The sequence below is a fragment of the Rhipicephalus microplus genome, chromosome 3 (genome assembly GCF_043290135.1).
Source record: "Rhipicephalus microplus isolate Deutch F79 chromosome 3, USDA_Rmic, whole genome shotgun sequence".
NCBI classification, from domain to species: domain Eukaryota; kingdom Metazoa; phylum Arthropoda; class Arachnida; order Ixodida; family Ixodidae; genus Rhipicephalus; species Rhipicephalus microplus.
In genome coordinates, this window is record NC_134702.1 from 142,537,273 (window position 1) to 142,558,310 (window position 21,038).

General features: G+C 49.1%; 1 protein-coding gene across 3 annotated transcripts in view; it reads left to right on the forward strand.

Moving 5' to 3' along the window:
* The first annotated feature begins 14,020 nt into the window (after positions 1-14,020).
* Positions 14,021-21,038, forward strand: part of LOC142803379 (uncharacterized) — a 100,088-nt gene continuing 93,070 nt past the window's right edge. For all 3 annotated transcript variants that reach the window (XM_075888497.1, XM_075888498.1, XM_075888499.1), the window contains exons 1-2: positions 14,021-14,077; positions 14,712-14,781. In XM_075888497.1, coding sequence (XP_075744612.1) covers positions 14,718-14,781 — 64 coding nt within the window. In that variant the 5' untranslated portion in view covers positions 14,021-14,077; positions 14,712-14,717. The remainder of the gene's footprint in view (positions 14,078-14,711; positions 14,782-21,038) is intronic.

Sequence of the window (21,038 nt, forward strand, 5' to 3'; positions counted from 1 at the left end):
CATGTTGGTCAGCAACTAGACTGCTTAGCAAGGCGAAATCCTGCTCTTAAATCGACCTCCGTGTCCCCTGATTCTCGTCCTGGTGAAAAGAGACCTCTACATGGGTCCAATCATGCACGTTTCATTGTTAGAAACTCCACCCTAAAAATATATTGACCACGTCCCTTTTTAATTAGGAGAGGGTCCTCAACTGAGCGAGAGTGACAATCTGTTGGGGTTCTCTCATACGGCTTGTCCACAAGCAGTTTTGCCCGTGGGAATGGTCAGTTTCCTTTGTTTCAGCCAGTGCGTTTTGCAGTCTACAGCTAGTTCGGGGTGCATCGCGGCCTTTGACGACCCTGCCGACGCCGCCGTAGGTACAAAGGATCAAACATCGGCGACTAATGTTCGAAGAAGAACACCCCATTCAGTACTTCCCTGCACTAAAGGCCAGTCTTTTTATGAGCAAATGGTTCCACCGGTCAGCGGGGGAGTGCGGCGCCCGTTAATTTGCCGCTACGCCGGGTCGAAAAAATGGCAGTTCGTGACAGCATGTATGCAAGCAAACAAACAAGTCGCCCGACATTCCGATCTTCTTGTTACCGTTCGCAGATTCTGCTTGCTGGATAGTTTCCTCGTAATTGCGAAAGGATAGAGGGGTTGAAGCTTGGGCTAGCTGGGTTTAGCTTTTAATCGACTCTTGCAACATAGAGGGAAGTTTGAAAGAGGAAGTTTTTCCTTCTCGGCAACTTGCAATATTCTGTGAGGACTTGTTCTGGGGTCACTTGAAGTTCTCGATGGATGCTGAGCAGTGCTAGTCCGGTCCATCTGTCGTTGTTCATATGATTTCGAAGGTAGCTCTTCAGCCTTCTCAGTGTGGAAAAAGTCCGTTCCGGGGTCGACGTCGACACGGGTAAAGTCACCAGGATAGAAAGTGGGCTGTGGATGTTCGGAAAAAAGTCGCGGTTCCAAGTCTCTAAGGCCTGTAAAGCACAAGCTGGGCGATACTTTTCTTCTATCTGGCAGTATTTGTTCACCCACAGTGTGAACTCTGCTTCGATGACATTAGCCGAAGGAATGTCGCCAAGGTAAAACTGCACTGCATCATCAATATCAGAAAGGCTAGCCGATGCGCAGAATTTCGGCAGCAGCATGTTAAGGCCAACCACGACCTTCTTATGGGCATCGAACCGGTCTCTTAATTGATTTTAGAAGTCAGCCAGCAAAGGCAAATACATATTCCTCCGGTAGTACTCTTCGGGAGTAGCAGAAGGTACGTTGCTCCTTTGCATCTGCCTTCCAGTGATGCGTGGTAGGGCCATCTCAACATTTGTGATCTTCAGCAAAGAGAGCGACTTCAAAAAAATCTTATTAAATTCCGTTTCCGCACTAGATCTGAAGCGAAACGACAAACTCGGGCTTCGTAATGGCATTGAGCAGTTGACAAGCTTTTGATGAAGTATCAGATGACGTGGCCTCTTCTTCCAAATATTTGAGGAATTGTACAATAGGCACGTACAGTTCACGGAAACGCTGAAGTGCATCGTGACTCTCTACCCACTTTGTTTGGCAAAAGGAGAGAACTGATTTTCTTTTTTCTTGCGTTAAATCTTCTACTTTGTCTCGCAGTTGGTTCGTCCTCTGTGGCGAAGCTCTCACAAACGTACAGGTTGAGGATACAGTTCCCAAACAGTTGCGGATGCTGGGGAGTTTGCATGCGTGAAGCAGAGCAAGGTTCAACGAGTGGGCGCTACAATGCACGTACAACGCTTTGGGCGCTGTTTCACGAATGAAGGCTTGAACACCGTTAAGGTGGCCACTCATTGATACCGCGCCGTCGTATCCTTGCCCGCAAAGTAGGTTCAGGTCAAAGCCATGACCTCTAAGGCTGTTCAGGACTGTGCTCGCCAGCGCCTTGCCAGTGAGATCGTACACGGGAACGAAATCTACAAAATCTTTTTTAAGAATGGGCCCTCCCGACGTGTCGTGTCCAACGTATCTTACACATAGGGAAATGTGGGCGGTGCGAGATATATCAGTGGCCTCGTCAGCTAGAACTGAAAAACACGAACCTGAGTTGACGTTTTCCACTATCTTTCTTTGTATGATTTTACCACAGAGGGTTATAAACTCATTTTGAATTTTTGGGCTCGTGTACAGCGCATTCGCCGGAGATGTTTTCATGTGAGCTCTCAAGGCGGCATCTCCACATTTTGCTCTCATCCTAAGCAGTGCGCGGAAATTTTCATCATTTTTGAATGGCAGCACTTCAGACATATTTCAGACCACAGTCGTCTGTACCGCGAAGCGGTACTTTTTGCCTGCCACCGAAAAGGATTGTTTCTATCATTGGCAGCAAGCTCTTGCGGTTTTCTTCCGTCTGCTTTTTAAGGCCGTGGTCAAGTTGTGTTAAGATGTCATGCTGTGAGCGGGACCGGACTGCTAAAAAGTTCTCTGATAGCGCTGTTGACATGGCGTGGTAATTGCTGTATGCGTGGCTCTTAAAGGCGTTCATGGCTTTCTTGTAATTGGTGAACTCCTTAGTTACAAAACAGCCCAAGCGCTGGTGCTCCCCTTTTCCTGCACACTCGCTTGCGAAAACTACGCAATATTTGCATATTGCTCCTTGAAGCTTCTCTGAATAAACAAGCCATGGGTAACGATCTACCCAGTGAGGTTGGAACTTCAGATTCCTTTTCCCTGTGGCTCGATAATGATAGTTAGCCGGAGGGGTCCACGGATTGAGCAGCAGCTTCTGTATCGTCTCTGGATCATTTACATTATTGCTTTTCGAGACAAACAGTCCCAAGTCGAAAATATTCGCACTCGTCCCACAGAGGGGAGGCGAACCAGAATGTGTAGGTGCCATGTCACTCACCTTCCTTGGGCATTGCCCAGTGGTAAAGGCGTCACTTTGCCCAGCGTTGACTGTAGAACAAAGATCACTTGGAGTTGCACTGCGGCCACCATCATTTCCCGGGGGTGCAAGGGTGTCCTGCTTGTGTTCGTTCTCAGGTGATTCATATAAACCGGTGCATTTTCCTGAGTCGCTACAGAAGTTCGGATGCGCTTGGCTTTCCACTAGTGCTGAGGAGGGCGAAGTTTTATCCTTCGAAGGAGGCGGTTCTTCTCCGTCCGCTTCGTTGGTTCGAACTTTCTTGAAGTAAGACGCAAGACTCCTTTGCTTCGTTGTTGCAGAGTGTCTTTTCATTTTGCTGCCGCAATCCTGTGCACGCACAAAGAAGTGGCCAGTGGCTCCAAAAAGACGTTTGCGACTGCTTCGACTGCCTGGCGCTAACGGTGGGCGATGTTTTTTTCCTCTCTTATCCACTTTACAGTGGCTAGAATGTAGAAGTGTGATGAACGCGCCGGCTCCCGCGTGGCGCATGTGTTTTCTGAACGCCGCTACAGCTGGTGTGCGTGCAGGCCCATTATTGTACTCCAGCTGCAGCAAACTGGATTAACGCTACTTGAAAACCCATTCACAGAAGACTCCATGGGCACTGCATACTCCCCTTAATATACGTGAACCCCCAAGAATGCACTGCCGAGACATTTGCACTCCCGTGGTACAGTCCAGAAAGGAGGTGTTGCTCTGTTCCTGTGAAAAAGTCACCTTTTCAATGACGGCTCCCTGGGTGCCTGCATAATTCTCTCTGGGCTGCGCTAATTATTTAGCCGTGCCCCCCCCCCCCCCAAAAATGCACTTTGTAAGCTGTGACGTCAGCCTCTGTACTCCCGCGTGCAGCCCAGCTTGGCGGCGTTTTTTTTTCTCCTGTGAAAGTTGACCGCTGGTGCCGGATTGTGTGCCGTCTGTATCTTCGCTTTGTGCGCTTTGTAGGGAGGCGTATATACCTTCTGTGTACAGAAGAGGTAGATTTCCTTGCGTTTGGTTAAGGTTGTTCGAAGTTGCTCGGATATCCCAGTCTTTTAGTAGATGTCATCTTCGATGATTCGTTTCGGTGGCGATGACTACAGTTTGAGAAAAGTTTGCCCTGCAGCCTGCCTCCTCGGAATGCGCCGCTGAGTTTTTCCGCTTAGGGGTTTCGTTCCCTGGCAAATTTGCGCACGTCGTGTTGGTGTTGCCGTTGCTGTCGAACTGTTCACCTTCACAGAAGTAGACGCGCTTTTCGTAGGAACCCAAAGTCGACACGTGCGGTCCGCACAGACGGATAACTCCTCCAGCGGCAATGCACAAGGAAAGCATCTGGAATCAATAAAGGAGCTGCTACGGTGTGAAAGACGAAAAAAAAAGACTCGAAGGAACGCGAGGGCGAAGTGCAAAGCTGTACAAATAGGGCAGGTGCACGTGCGGGGGCAGAGAGCGCTGAGGTGTTCTGGTAAAAGAGTAGGTTTGAAGAAAGGAAGAAGAGGGAAGCAATGCCAGGAAAGTTGCAGTGTAACTTTGGCAGCTGGTGGTCGCTGTGAAGGCGTGTAAATATTTTAGTATCACCCGAAAATTTAAAGCGTCAAAAAAAATTTTGAGGGGGGTCAGAACCCCTTATACCCCCCCCTAGTTATGGGCCTGGGTGGAAATACATGAAGGCCAATCACAATAGTGTTATCATGGTGACTCAGTACATGTGTGATTTCTAGTTTTATTCTAGTTTTATTAGTTTTTTTCTAGTTTTTTACCTCTATTAGTGTCCTCCATTACACAAAAATTGCAGTGAGTACTTTCTCTCGCATTAGTCGTGCCGTTGGTATTCTATATTTAGAAAGGTGTTTTGAGTGTTATTTGTACTCAGTTGTTCATACACCGAAAATTCGTCATAGGAACTATCAATGTACAATACTCACTAAAAACTGTCGTTAGTTGAAGCCTAAATGTGGAAATCTTTGATGCAGTTGCTATTAGGGATGACAACATGCCGATAGGCTGATTGAATAGGAGAAAATGCTTCGGGCAAGCTGGCCGACGTGTTGGTAGGGGCCTAACTTCGTCATATATGACACGTGTGAACTGCAGGTTGCTGATATTTATCCGGATTGGCTGTTCAAGTTGAAACAACTGAATTTGTATTCAATAATTTGATATAATAGTAACCAGATGTAAGGTTTGGCGTGGCAGGCAAAGGGGGTGAGTCTTATTTTCGCAAAAAGACGCGCTTCCCAAAGAGCTGATTCCCGGGAAACGATAATCTCGGCGTAAGGACGCCCATTCTGGCAAGAAGACCATGGTTGGTCACTGCTTTTGACAACCAGCTAGGTGGTCCCTAGCCAGCGAAGTACCGGCGGGTGACGTGAGGACAGCCGGTTTATCGGCACCCATCCATCAGGGTTAGAGTCCTCGGGGCGGCTGTCACGCTGAACAGCGTAGTCATGTCGCAGTAATAGAGAGTTTAGTGCTGGGTACGCAAGCTCTTGGGGCATTGCGGGCTTGGGGGTGCGCGGCGTTGCGTACCCAACCCACACCCAACTGAAATTCCTTAGAGAGGCGCGCACGCATATGCAAGCCGCTCGAAGGTCACACACGCCTGCAGCGCCATAGCGTGCTAATTGTAGCGTAAGTATTATTTATTTATGTTTACTATTTAAGATGTTAAACTAAATGTACATAGTGACATGAAGTAAACTAATTTCAATAAATCATTTTTAAAATATTATGACAGTTATCAACACGAAACAGAAAAAAGTTTTTTCGTATGCGTCGCACTTGCGACTGAAGCCGGAACCGTCGATGCCAAGCGCTCCAGACGGCCAGTCGTAGTCCGACAAGCGCGACCACAGAGCAATGGTGTAACGTGTAACTCTGTGTAACTTTTACATTTTACGTATACTTCTTTACGTATACGTGTTACCGGATACCAGTTTGCGTTTACCGTCCTACCGGAACGTGCATCTTCCAACGTTTTGAGCTCATCATACATAAACATATATGCCTTTACGTTTTCGCAAACCATAAATGGTGATGCTAACTGCATTTAAACTGCATTTAACTTACAGAGGAATATGTGACCGTTGTGGCAAAATCACGAGACTTTTTTATTGCAAAAATGTGAAAAATAAAAGGTTGCTGTAACGATAGTGTCGACATCTTGTGACACTTCGTGCAACCACAGTCATGAACATGTTAGCTTACGCGAAATGTTTTTGAGGTAAATTGAATCAAAAGGTTACTCATTTGTAATAACGCCGCTGTGTGGTTTTTGCACCAGAAGTACAACGCACAATGTTTCAGCAATAATAATGTTGTGATTATCTGGTTCAATATTGCTGCGCAGATCGCGCCACTTGTTCGGCTGGTTTGGGGGCTGGCATATTTTTAGTTTCTATGTTGCAGGCCATTCTAGTTTTGGTAATCTGGCTGAAACAATGCATTCGCTATTGGTGCTCGCACTTTAGCTTATTTTATCTCGATTGCTAGAATATCCGCAGTGCGGATACCGTGAGTTCCTGCGAAGGTGTGCCTTACAAGGCGGTCGATCCATACTGTCCGAGATTTGGTGCCTTTGTGCCATGATATTTGTATAGTGGCTAGCCACTATAATATTTGTGCTTAAAGTCAAACTGGTGGCTCTGGCCAGCCTCAGCTTTGCTCGCCATGAAGGTGGGTGACGTCACGGGTAACATGATGCGCCAGCATGTGCGCCAGGGCAGCTTATCTCCGCTAGGAGGCCAGTGGTGGCAGCGTTGTTTATGGCCGTACAGACACATAGCCCCATCGCCCCAGCGATCTTCCGACGCACCTGTTTGGGGTTTCGCGCACGCGCAATACCGCCGCCCCAACGTCTTGGGTACGCAAGCCGCTTGGGTACCCAGCACTAAAACTCCATAATGACAGGGGCCCCACAGCCGAACGGCGTCACCATTGTGTGCGTTTGCACAGTTCGCGGAACGTAGTGTGCAGGCCGCTCCCTTCGTCTCTCTCTCTCTCCGACCGAGAAGTCGTGCGCTTGAATAAGAGAGCGAGAGGAGAGGACGGCAACAAATGTGTTTAGTCTGTCCAATAAACGGACTGAATTGTTTTGGTTGGCCGTGAGGAGAATTGGGAGGAGCAACCAAGGGTTTAAAACCTGGCTCCTGTTTCCTCACAGTCGTTCTGCTCGAAGCAGAGAGTGCTGCGCTATCGGCTCTACCGAGGCAACAAGCGACGGTTCCAACGGTGAAGAGTCTTGTTAATTTGCACATAAGTTCCTGTACATAAAGTCGAGTTGCTGCAACGTACCAAAAGGCGCTGGTCTCCATACTTTACAAGCAGAAGCAGCCACGACTAGACAAGACGGACACCAAGCGACCAACTTTCCACTCTCTTCTGTAGCAACAGTCACTACGCAGCTGAGAGAGCTCTGCTCAAAGGAACAGAGAGAGTGAGTAAAAGGTTGAGTTTTACAGGCGCAGTCAGACACGATCAAAACAATGACGACAATGAACGCTCTGCGTACCATGGTGTTCATCGTGTTGCGGAGGACACGAAAGACGAAAGCTAAGACATCGGCTGTTCCAACGAAGAATCAAGCCACCGAGCTGAGGAGGCTGTGGTGCGGCAGCCTTCGACTCGTGGAAGTCAGCGGTCTCGCAACGGTCAGCCCCATTCATCGGTCCGGCGACAACCCTGGCGACATCGGGCGATGTCGAGCGTATGACGGCGGGCAAGGCAAGAGAGCAGCTGGCAGCAACTTCACAAGTGCCATGGTGAGTCCTCTGGTGTTCTTACATCTCAGGAGTGCCGCTGCCTTTCTTGAGTTTTAAGGCATCCTATGGACACGCGGTCTGCCCACCTAAACCCAAACAGGCGAGCGCAGGCCATGAGTCGTGAGTCGGGAGACGACAGCGACGAGGCAAACCCGGAAGAGGGTAGTGCGCAGGAGAGCCAGAGCGATGACCGGTTTGGAAATCTCACGCCGGAGCGTAGACTGGAGGAGTTGTGATTGGAGATGGAGAGACTGTCGCAAATGATGGGCGGAAGCACTCGGTGTAGTGAACCTGAGTTTGGCAGTCGGGATCTGTGTAGCGAAGTGAGACGCTACTCGAAAGTTCTCACGGGGGTATTACCCGAATTTTCAGCCGAGGCTGAAGCACCGATGTGGTTTGAGTTTGTGGAGACTGCCCTAGAAGCGTACGAGGTACCATGAGAGTTGTGGGGATGGTTGGTTTCCCGTTGGTAGAGGGAGAGTCCCATTTTTGTCCACGCAACTAAGCCCAAAAGAGCAAAGAATTACCAGGTAATCAAGCAAACGGTGCTTTACGAGCTTGAACTTTTGGCGGGGGGTATCTTAAAAAATTATTGGGGTCGGGGAAGCGTGCGAACGAAGGGTGGAGACTTTTTCGACATGTTTAGAGAGCTACCTCCACTTTTACCTTGAGGCAAGGGTGGGTGTCGAATTTTGAGGGCCTTGTTAAGCTTTTGGTTACCCACCAATTAAGAAAAAATTTGTCGGGGGAGGCCATCCGGTATGTGATACTCCAAGAAAGGAAAACGTGGATGAGCGCCCCAGAGATATCTGCGTTGCTGCGAACGTCTGATGAAGCGCAGGGTGCGAACAGCGCTGCGAGACAAGCGAATCGAAAGCCAGCGGAATTGCAAGGCGCGAGCAAAGCTAGAGCTCAGAGTGAGAGAGCGAAGAGCCATGGTGCCAGAGAAAGCCTAGGCGCAGAAAGAAAACGTAAGTCCAGGGCACGCTACAGTTGCGGTAGCGCAAGGCACCAAAAATGGAATTGCCCTCAGCACCAGAAACAGCCAACTGAAGGAGTTCCGGGCGCCGAGAGCAAGAGTTTAGTTGCGCACGTTTCAATGGGAGAACCGGTGGTAGCGCACAGTGACCTTATCGCTGTGTCACTCGATTGTAAAGATAGACACAGCGGAGCGGTTTTGAAAATGGAGGTGGAGATCACTGTGTTGCGGGAGAGCGCGGTCCCACCGGAGATGGTGAAGCCGCAAGGCACTATCAACTTATTATCTTCATTCGGTGGGACACTGAAGGCAAAGCTCCCGGTGGTCCCACTGACGATGTCTAGCGAAAGCGGCGTTGACGCTGACCAAAGAGGGTGGTTAACCTGCTTTGCGCATTAGCTTACCGACTGACAGCACGAGCGGATTGTCTGCTGTCACAAAAAGCGTGGAAATCGCTTAAAGATGAGTGGGCTTCCGAGAGCATATCGAAAGGCGCGGAGGAGACAGGTGGCACACAGCTGACGCCGAAGAGTGGCCCGGTGAACATGGGCAAAGTGCGGCAGTTAGAAGCCGAGAGCCCTGAAAGCCAGGTAGTAACCGCGACTGTAAAGGATATGATCACCCATGTTGTCGTAGGGAGCAGGGACGACGACAAACCCCAGGGCAGCCGCGCGTCGCCCGATAGATCACAAGCGGTGGGCAGGATAGATACAAGCGCACCCGAGGAGTTCCGCGAAAAGGAGCATGCCGAGGTAAAACCGCGGATAGCCGAGGAGGGTGCGGAAACGGAAGGCATTGTTGCGCGACATCGCGAGTGTTTGTGCTTGGCACAGAGGCCGGCGGGGCCTCGAGAGCTGGGGGACGTGAAAGAATTCCGCCTTTGTTGCCCAGAAGTTAGGTCAGTGGACGTATCGTTCGAACAAGGCGTGGAATTAAGCGATGCTGAGTATGAATCATTGCCGGAAGCACCGTGTGCTGCAGGTACTTGCTCATGTTCCGATCGGTCGGCCGATGCCGGAAAACAAGACAGTGACCGAGTTCGCGAGAATTTTAGTAACCACAGGGTACCATTTAGTGGCCAACCTAAGGCGACTTCGGTGTGGCAACTATAAGTTTTTGAAGAGAAGTTAGCCCGAAAGAACTCGCACCCACATAGAAGCGTAAAAAGGAGAATAGGAAGGCTTTTCGAGTGAGAACAGTGTTGCATGGAGAGTCATTTGGAGTGCTACTTAGGGCGTGTGGCAGGTTCCCCTTGTCGGGTGTGGGTGCCTGATGGTGAGAAGCTTGCGGTAGTCAATGACTTGAGTGTGCCAACCGTAGGTACGAAGCTGATAGAATTTCAGGCATCGTGTGGACACAACTTAAGCTACGGACTAAATAAATTACGCGGAGGTAGCTTGGCCGTTTTCTGAGCTAACGGAAGAGCGGGCTGCGGACAAACTTGCGTGGGCAGATGGGGCGTCTCGGCAGCACGCAGCCACAGTGTGTGATGCAGCACGATTGATAAGAGCAGATTTGGAAAAGCCATATTGCCTCATAGTGAACTTGTCCATGGCCACCTCAGAGGTCTACCGATCGCGGCGGCCGAAGAGCGACGCTCAGGCATCAATCGCGTTTAGACGGCACGGGTTTTCTCCAACTCAATGTCGCGATTCCTTGTCAGTCAGCTCGAATTCAGGAGCGTCCAATTTCTCGCCCTTCAGCGCACTGATGACCATGGTCTGTGGCCGCCACCCACTATAATATTTAAGATATATAGGAGAGCGAGAGGAGAGGAGGGCAACAGATGTGGTTAGTGTGTCCAATAAACGAACTGAATTGTTTTAGTTGGCCGTAAGGAGAATCGGGAGGGGCAACCGAGAGGTTAAAACCTGGCTCCCGTTTCCTCACGGTCGTTCTGGTCACAGCAAACAGTGCTCTGCACTATCGGCTCTGCCGAGGCAACATGCGATGGTTCCAACTGTGAAGAGCCTTGTAAATTTGTACATACGTTCCTGTACATAAAGTCGAGTTGTTGCAACGTACCGTAAAGCACTGGTCTCCATTCTTTACAAGCAGCGGCCGCCACGACAAGACAAGACACACACCAAGCAACCAACCTTCCACTCCCTTCAGTAGCAATAGCCGCTACGCAGCTGGGAGAGCTCTGCTCAAGGAAACAGAGGGAGTGGGTGGTTGGTTGATTGGTGTCCCTCTTGTCTTGTCGTGGCTGCTGCTGCTTGTAAAGGATGGAGACCAGTGCCTTTCGTTACGTTGCAACAACTCGACTTTATGTACAGCAAATTATGCACAAATTTACAAGATTCTTCACCGTTGGAACCGCCGCATGTTGCCTCGGCAGAGCGGATAATGCAGAGCACTCTGCTGCGATCATAACGACCGTGAGAAAACGGGAGACAGGTTTTAACCCCTCGGATGGCCCTCCCAATTCTTCACACGGCCAACCAAAACAATTAAGTCCGTTTGTTGGACAGACTAAACACATTTGGTATCGTCCTCTCCTCTCGCTCTCTTATTCACGTACTCGACCTCTCGGTCGGAGAGAGAAAGACGAACGGATCGGCCTGCATACTACGTACCACGAACTGTGCGAACGCACACAATGGTGGCGCCGTTCGGCTGCGGGGCCCCTACCATTACTCCGAGATGACTACACTGTCCAGCGTGACAGCCGTCCCGCGGACTCTAACCCTGATGGATGGGTGCCTATACACCGGCTGTCCTCACGTCGCCCGCCGGCACTTTGCTGGCCTGGAACCGCCTAGCTGATTGTCAAAAGCGGTGACCGACTGAGGTCTTCTTGCCAGAACGGGCGTTCTTACGACGAGATTATCGTTTCCCGAGAATCGGCTCTTTGGGAAGCGCGCCCTTTTGCGACAAAGTAGACTCACCCCCCTTGCCTGCCACGCCTCAACTTATTTTACAAATAGCATTTTGAAGTCGAGCAACTAGACGAAACTTTGATGCCTAGATATTGGCCGCAGATATGTAATCGAACAATTTCCAGTAAGCCGTAATACCAATCGCCTATGTAGTGATGAAGCAATTGTTGAACCAGAAGGCATTGCTGGACACAATGTTTGCATAAGCAGTCATGTCTTTTTCAAGTTAGTGGCGTTGAAGGAGACAAGTTCCACTTGTCGAGACAGTGGCTGAGCGACACCCATGACCCCCTGTTCAAAGATTTTTCAACGCTGGATGGAAATAATTTTATTTATACGTCCTGTACAGAGCGTAGCCACCAGCCTGGCTAATCCCACGTTGGGACTGTGAGGTCAAGCCTCCTAGCCCTGTCATAGGCGTACTGGACCGCCAGGACTTGGGGGATATGGTCGTGGGACTTTATCATCCCTGTAAACCATTCTCGGGTAATGCCATGGCCAAGCGACCCACATTCCCAGAACATATGCTCAAGCGTGCATACTTCTTTCTTACATGCCGTGTAAACAACATTCATATCTTTTATATCGTACCATTCTTTTACCTGTGCCGGTGAGTAATAAGACTGTGTCTGTGATTGTCTAAGTGTGACCGCTTTAGCTCTGTTTAGTCTACTGTAAGGGGGTGCAAACTCTCTTCTCCCCAGGTAGTAATGCTTAGTAATTTGATGCTATTCTTCCCTGAACTTCTACCTTAACAGCGTCTCTGTGAAATTCTCTGAGAAAAAACGCCAGGCCTACGCCGAACGCTCAGAATTCTCAGAGCAAAAGCTGGAAGAGAGAAATTTCTGAGAGCTTTTCAAACGCTGTTTGAATAGCTGCTACAAGCACTCTTGTAGTGTACCCACTATGCCCTAAATCAATTTAATTGATTGATTTGTTGGGTTTTACGTCCCAAAACCACCATGTAATTACGAGAGTTGCTGTAGTGGAGGGCTCGGGAAATTCTGACCACTTGTTTGCCTTTAACGTGCACTCAAATCTGAGCACATGGGCCCACATCATTTTCGCCTCCATTGAAAATACACCCACCGCCGCCGCGATTCAAATCCGTGACCCACGGGTCAGCAGCCGAGCACTTTAGCCCCTAGACTACAACGTTGGGGTATATGCCATAAATCATCATAATTGTTTTGTAGTAGGGAGCCATTCACTATGCCATTTTTTGTCATTCTTTGTAGAAGCGTGGTACCCGCAACACCCTTGCAAGCAATTGAGCAATTTTGCTCATGACAACAAAAAATTATGCCTGAAGCTGTTGTAACGAGTTTGAGCATTGGACGACCGACTTGTTACGCAATTCACATTGTGTGGCACCTGATTGTTTCCTTGCTGTTATAAAACGCTTTATTACTACTATTAGAGGGATTAGTTTCCTGAAAAGCCAAGCCAAGGCCAGTTTGAAAAGTAGTTCCAAGCATCGGCGTGCCTCTGTCCAACGTGTTTTGTGGTATATTACTTGGCTTGCACGCAGGAAACTCGGGTGAAAATCTCATTGTATTCATCGCGTTTTTATTTACTTAGTTTTTTTTCTACTTTGTACGATATTGGTCACGGACATCGGTGGTGGCGGCGGCGGACATCTGCGGCGCATGCTGCGTTGACAGGCAGACACGGAAGACCCAAAGAAAAAGTACATTATTGGTGTAGGGTCTTGTCTCTTATATCTAATACAAGCTTCATGGTTGTTAGACAAGCTACACAATTCCGATACACCTCTGTTCCTGTGAAAGAACACATCAACAAAACTGTCGTGTTGTGCAGTTCTGTTTCGTTTTGTTTCCAGTTTCGGTTTGCTTCAATTGTGGTGTGGCACCTCGTGTGACCGTGTTGTGTACCATATGTATATTTGTGTAAATAAATCAGTTTGTGACGTACTGTTGTTCAAGGCACACGTTCTTCTCTTGGCGCTTCGCGCCGAAGCAGTGGGTGGCTGCCGTCGGCAGCGTCGGTGGGCTGCGGTGCTTCGTTCTTCTTCGTCAGCGTCACGGCCAGCCAACTTTGGGATCGAATTCGTCCATCACCATTGTATAACGTGCCTTTATTATTCCTGACTTGACATTTTCGTAAAAGCGCTCAACCAAATGATTATCATCGCTCGATGTAGGCACGCAGGCATGTACCACCTCATCTTCTACCTTTTGTTAAATTTAAATAGGAAATTTGCCAGCCTCTAACTGATGCTATGGTATTCCTATATGTTTCCAGTGATATACTTGTGTATAGGAATCCCCCCCCCCTTAGTTCTATTCTGTTAACTAATCCATGGTAGCATATGACGCGTCTGTTATTCAGCACTGTATAAGTTTCACGTGTCCTTCTAACTTCGCTGAGCCTTATTACATCCCATTTATTACCATCCAATCTCGAATAGCATAACTAGACTAGCCTCACTACACAGTGTTCTAGCGTTAAACACAGGCAAGTTCAAATACTAATGGCGGCCTGTTCGGACCGAGAGATTCTTACACCCTGCGCTGCGTTGCAGGTCTGACCGCCACCTTGGAACGTTGCTTCGCAACCGCTGTGAACTGAGGATTAATTGGTGAGCTCACATGGTAGGTAGTGGCCAAGTGCTCCATGAGGGTGGCTGATCCTGCTCATGTGAGAGAGCGCATTACAGGCAGTTTATTGCCAGGCGGCTGTCATAAATGAAGCGAGGCTTTCAAGGGAGACTTTCATAAATAAAAAATCAAATTATATACCAGTTAGGTGTAGCGTAGAGCCTTTCGTATGCCGGATTGATAAGTTTTCTCATTGCACGCTCATGTGCTGGCAAGTTTTCAGGCTTTCTTTTGTTCCCACTATTCTGCTGCTTTTCAATTCGACAACATTTTTTATGCCCTGACTCATCTCTAATGTGTCTGTTTCCCCTCCCGGTGTTTTACAATTAAAACGTATCAATCATTTAGGCCACCATTATTCTCTCTGTACTGTTTTAATTTTCCCCCGTTCACCCCTCCTGGCTTAAAGTTCATCCTAGAGCCATGGCACCTTGATAATCTTTTCAGATGCTTTTTTTCTGCGTGACTCTGTCAGAGATTCAAAAGTTGTGCAACTGTTCAAATCAAATGCTGCTTGAAGTGCTTAAACGCTGTAGCTGTTTTAGTGTCTGCCGTAATACGTGCAAAAGTATTCAATATTTCTTTTGTGATAGGACGAATTGGATTTCATTACAGTACACTATGAATATTCAACGCTATTGGATTTTTTTCTTTCTTACAACATGGCCTGTTTCCTGTGTGAATGGTGAGTTTTCCACTGCCTGAGGTGTCAACGCAAGGACAGATATTAGCATTTTTCACATCATCTGAGCGCTAGGAACATGCAGTTTATATGCTCCTTATATTAATGTACTTCTGCATTTCTCACTTTTCTTTGGCATGAAAATTGCTATATATTGAAAGAAAAAACAACGATGATGCCAAGCATGTCATGTGTTTGAGCCCATGATACACTTAGTTGAATGGTAGACGAGCTAGTGCTTGTGAGTAATACTATTCTAAGTAGCACAATAAAATGGCACTGTGAAGAAAAGAAGATGAGCTCAGGAGCAATCTGCGTCGAATTTAATTGAAGGCAGATCTTCGGATTTAAATAACCTCAAGCTGCGTATACGTACATGATGACAAAAATCAATTAGGATTATGAAAAAGCAAATTATGAAACAAAGTGCTGAACAAGTTTTATTTCAGCAATTTATAATGCTAAATATTTGGGTCGCTTACACACTCCTCAATTAGTTCTTGGTTAAAAAAATTTCACGTACCTTGGTAATTGATGTTATGTGAACCACGCGGAAGAAAAGTGACAGTGTTATAATTTTTAGGCGAAACCTCTTATGAGATCACTTTTCGGGTCACGCACAGTTGCATGTTGTCTGCCGCCGCCGGTGTCCGTAACCACATCGCGCGCCAACCCGGGATGGATGGATGGATGGATGGATGGATGGATGGATGGATGGATGGATGGATGGATGGATGGATGGATGGATGGATGGATGGATGGATGGATGGATGGATGGATGGTTCATCCGTCCATTTATTTACCAACCACCTACGTCTGGGTGCGCTCGTGATCAACCCCTTAACTCGGGGTCTATACCGAATGTTAGCACAAGAGGTGTAGCTTGCACGGGTGCACGTCCAAGGAATGTTTCATTGAATGATAGTGCGCGCTCTTATATACATCCTATCTCGAGGGGCGTTGCCGCCAACCGGGCACGTGTGCGCATGCATGTCTGCCACATCTCCCTTTTTAACAAAAACAAAATTTACAGTTCTAGCAATGAATATTGATACACAACAGCCGAATCAGCCTTGCTGCAAGAAAGAGAAAGACGACGTGTGCGGACGGATGGACGGACGGATGGACGGATGGACGAACGGACGGACGGATGGATGGATGGATGGATGGGTGGATTGACGGACGGATGGACGGACGGACAGACGGACGGATGGACGGACGGACGGACGGACGGACGGACGGACGGATGGATGGATGGATGAATGGATGGATGGATGGATGGATGGATGGATGGATGGATGGATGGATGGATGGATGGATGGATGGATGGATGGATGGATGGACGGACGGATGGACGGGTGGACGGGCGGACGGATGGATGGACGGACGGATGGATGGACGGACGGGTGGGTGGGTGGGTGGTTGGATGTGCGGGGGGGTGGGTGTGTGGGTGGGTGGGTGTGTGGGTGGGTGTGTGGGTGGGTGGATGGATGGATGGACGGATGGTTGGATGGATGGATGGAGTAATACTCAACTTGAGTAAGTTTTTTTACAGTCTTACCTATTGTGAAGCTGTGTCTAGTTTGGCGCCGCAGGTTGCGGCAAACTTGCATTCTCTTTTTAAATTTCAAACATTTCCTTGTGAACTGCCGGCACTATGAGCTTGCAGTACGTCGGTCTGTCCGTCCGTCTGTCTGTCTGTCCATCCGTCCATTTATTTACCAACCGCCTACGTCTGGGTGCGCTCATGATCAACCCCTTAACTCGGGGTCTATACCGAATGTTAGCACAGGAGGTGTAGCTTACACGGGTGCGCGTCTAAGGAATGCTTCATTGAATGATAGTGCGCGTTCTTATATACACCGTATCTCGAGGGGCGTTGCCGCCAACCGTGTACGTGTGCGCATGCATGTCTGCCTCATCTCCCTTTTTAACAAAAACAAAATTTACAGTTCTAGTAATGAATATTGATACACAACAGCCGGATCAGCCTTGCTCCAAGAAAGAGAAAGACGACGTGTGTGGCTGGTTGTTGATGAACTGTCGCCATCTTCTTCGCTGAGCACGGTGCATCGTATCTAATTTATTAAATAAGTTACCCGTAACATTATTGGTGGAGGTGGATGACTCCCGTATCTCGATGGAGATGCGCAGCGGTCGCAACACCGGGGACTCTGCGGCTACTTCAACTGCCAGTGCCTCATCACCACCGGTCTCTCGATCCGAGTCGACAACCTACGTCACCCTGCCACCCCTGTGTGATCCTGGAACTTTCTCCGCTGACGGTACTATCGACTTTGCCTCCTGGCTGTACCGGTACGAGCGGGTCAGTGCTACCAACCGCTCAGATCGCACGCTCATGCTCGCCGATGTTGTGTTCTACCTCGACGGCACGCCGCGGACATGGTTCGAAACCAACGAAGCCGAAATCACAAGCTGGGATCTTTTCAAATGGAAGATCCGTGATCTCTTCGGTGATTCATCTGGTCATCAGCTCGCTGCCAAGCAGACTCTCATCACTGACGCCCAGACGTCTACTGAATCGTACGTCTCATACATTCTTGACGTCTTGGCGCTTTGTAGCAAGGTCGACCAGCGCATGTCAGAAGAAGAAAAAGTTAATCACGTCCTCAAAGGAATTGCTGACGATGTCTTCAACCTGCTGGTTTTCAATAATGTCACGAGCATCGACACGATCCTAACAAAATGCCGCCGTCTAGAACAGGCTAAAGGCCGCCGCGTCACCCACGGCATCACGCGCCTGCCGAACACAGCTGCTACTTCTCCTTGCGGTGACACCGTCCGCCAAGTTCCACGATGTGACAACCTCACCCGCATCATTCGTCGCGAGGTCGAGGCAGCTCAACCAATAGTCACTCCATCTCCAACGCCTGATCCTTCACCGACCGCGATCCCACTGATACAAGCCGTCATCCGTCAAGAATTATCGAACGTCGGCCTACACCCCATTCAACCAGTCTACTCTGCTGAGCCTTTTTATCATCGTCACTCCGCTCCTCGCTTTGGTTCTAACTACTCTCGACAGCACAATTTGTCCGAGTAGCGTATACTGGACGACAAGCCTATATGCTACAACTGCCGACGTGTCGGTCATATTGCTCGCCACAACCGCAATCACTGGGACCCGCCGGCACACTATGGGCCTCATACCCAGGCCACTTCTGTTCACCAGTCGTCCTCAACATTTGATTTTGAATCCCCTATGCCGACCACATCCTCTGATTTTGCCGCACCTCTGACGAGACCTCGCTACGCCCGCTCACCATCCCCTGCTAGCCGTCAATCTCGTTCGCCCCCACAACGCCGTCCTGCCTCTCCGACCTATTCGCAGCGCCCCTGACCGGAAAACTAGGCAGTGCAGCTTCTGGAGGTGAAGCTGCATTGACGACGACCTCTGCAAGAAATCCTCTTGTAACATTACCTACCACCCGGAATCTGTTTAACGTTACTCTAGACAATGTACCTGAGCGTGCGTTAATCGATACCGGCGCGCATGTGTCCATAATGATTGCTCCTCTTCGTCGCCGCCTAAAGAAAGTTATCACACCCGCCTTGAACCGAACCGTTCGAGTCGCCGACGGGGGAACTGCCGCCATTATTGGCATGTGCTCTGCCCGTGTGACTATCACCGATAGAAGCACTGCTGTTCTTTTCACCGTTATAGAAAATTGCCCTCATGAAGTAATTCTAAGCATGGATTTTCTAACCGCTCACTCGGCCCTTATAGATTGTTCAGCCGGCTGTCTTGACCTTGAAATGCCTCTACTTTCTGATCTGACCAACCGACCCCAAAGTCGCCTTTGCTGCATTGATTTCGCACGCCTTCCGCCTAACTGTGTCACACATATTGACCTCTTCTCTACACCACCTGTAGCTGACAGTGATTACATGGTGGCACCAATTCATGCCGTGATGCTTACGCAGGGCGTAGCTGTTCTGCACACCATTTTGACAATTGTTGAAAACTGCACATGCCTTCCTATTGTCAGTTTTGCCCTCGCTGTTCAAATTCTTCCACAATGTATCTCCCTGGCCGAAATTACTGCTCTACAAGACCATACGGTTGAACCCTTCAGAGTGGACGATTGCTGCACCTCAGACCATGAACCAACTCTATCACGTTCATCGGGCGTCGACGTTGACCACATGGTACCATCAGAGCTCGCTCCTCATCAAGCGGAAGCCCTTCGTCATGTCCTGAGGTCTTATAGTGACATTTTCGACTTCGCCAGCAGGGCTTTAAGCCGAACGAGTGTTGTTACTCATCGCATCAATACTGGTGACGCGAGTCCCATTCACCGACGTCCATACTGTGTTTCCGCGTCCGAGCGTACAGTCATACAACAGGAAGTCAAAAAGATGCTTGCATAAGACATAATTGAACGCTCTTGTAACCCCTGGGCTTCTCCTGTCGTCCTGATCAAAAAGAAGAATGGAACATGGCGCTTTTGTGTAGATTATCGGCATCTCAACAAAATTACGAAGAAAGGTGTTTACCCGTTGCCTAGAATTGACGATGCCTTTGACTGCCTTTACGGTGCTACGTATTTTTCCACTATCAACCTTCGGTCTGACTATTGACAAGTCGCTATGATTGACATGGACCATGAGAAGACCGCATTCGTCACTCGTGATGGTCTTTATCACTTCAAAGTTATACCCTTTGGTCTCTGTAATGCGCCGGCCACATTTGAAAGAATGATGGACTCATTGCTCCAAGGGTTTAAATGGTCAACCTGCTTATGTTATTTAGACGACATTATCGTTTTCTCGCCCACATTCGACTCCCATCTCAAGCGTTTATTGTTGATTCTTGAAGTTTTTCGTCGAGCCGGACTTCAACTGAACTCGTCGAAATGCCACTTTGCTCGTCGTCAAATAACCGTACTTGGCCACATCGTCGATGCCGCAGGAGTCCGCCCGGATGCCGAGAAAATTCGCGCCGTCACGGACTCTCCTGTTCCGAAGCCAACAAAGAACGTTCGCAGTTTCGTGGGCTTGTGCTCATACTTTCGACGGTTTGTTAAGGACTTCGCCATCATTGCACGCCCACTCACAAACCTCCCGAAGGACACCCCGTTTTTATGAGGCGCTGATCAAGCCTCATCTTTTTCCCACCTCACGACGCTCCTTACAACACCGCTGATTTTAGCTCATTTCGATTCATCAGCTCCAACCGAGGTTCGCACTGACGCTAGTGGGCATGGCATCGGTGCAATGCTATTGCAACACCAACACGAACATGACCGTGTTATAGCATATGCAAGCCGACTGCTACCTACCGCCGAGCGCAACTATTCAATCACGGAGCGTGAGTGTCTCGCTCTTGTGTGGGCAGTCGCCAAGTTTGGCCCATACTTATACGGGCGTCCATTCCGGGTAGTCACCGACCACCACGCGCTCTGCTGGCTGGCCTCACTCAAGGATCCCACAGGACGCCTCGCTCGTTGGTCCCTACGATTACAAGAATACGCGTTCACCGTATCGTTCAAATTAAGGCGGTCACATCAAGACGCGGATTGTTTATCACGGTACCCTGTGGAAGAGGCTGCCCATACTGACACCTTTCCAGACCTTCTGTCTGTGACGCAGCTACTCAACCTTGGCCACGAACAACGCCGGGATGCTTCCCTGCGAACCATCACTGACAAGCTTGAGTCAATGCCTCGCCACGCATCTCTACAAATGTTCCTGGTAAAAGACGGGATCCTGTATCGCCGTAACCTCGATCCATATGGCCATGACTTGCTCCCCGTCATACCAGCACATCTTCATGCGACTGTTCTCAACCAACTTCATGATGCTCCTTTGGTGGGCCACTTGGGCATCTCTCGCACATACGACCGTGTACGCCGTCGTTTCTTTTGGCCTGGTCTTGCACGCTCTGTTCGACGCTGCGTCGCCACTTGTGAGCCCTGCCAGCGCCGCAAAAAGCCATCTTCCTTACCAGCTGGATTCCTTCAGCCGATCGACATTCCTATTGAACCTTTTTTTCGAGTTGGCCTCAAGCTGCTTGGCCCATTCCTGATCTCCAGCTTAGGCAACAAATGGATCGCTGTCGCCACTGGCTATGCGACACGGTACGCTATCACACGAGCACTTCCGACGAGTTGCGCAACCGATGTGGCGGACTTCCTGGTATATGATATTATTTTTAGTACACGTAGCTCCACGCCAACTTCTCACTGACCGGGGCCGCACCTTCCTATCAGCTGTCATTGATGAAATCCTGCGCTCTT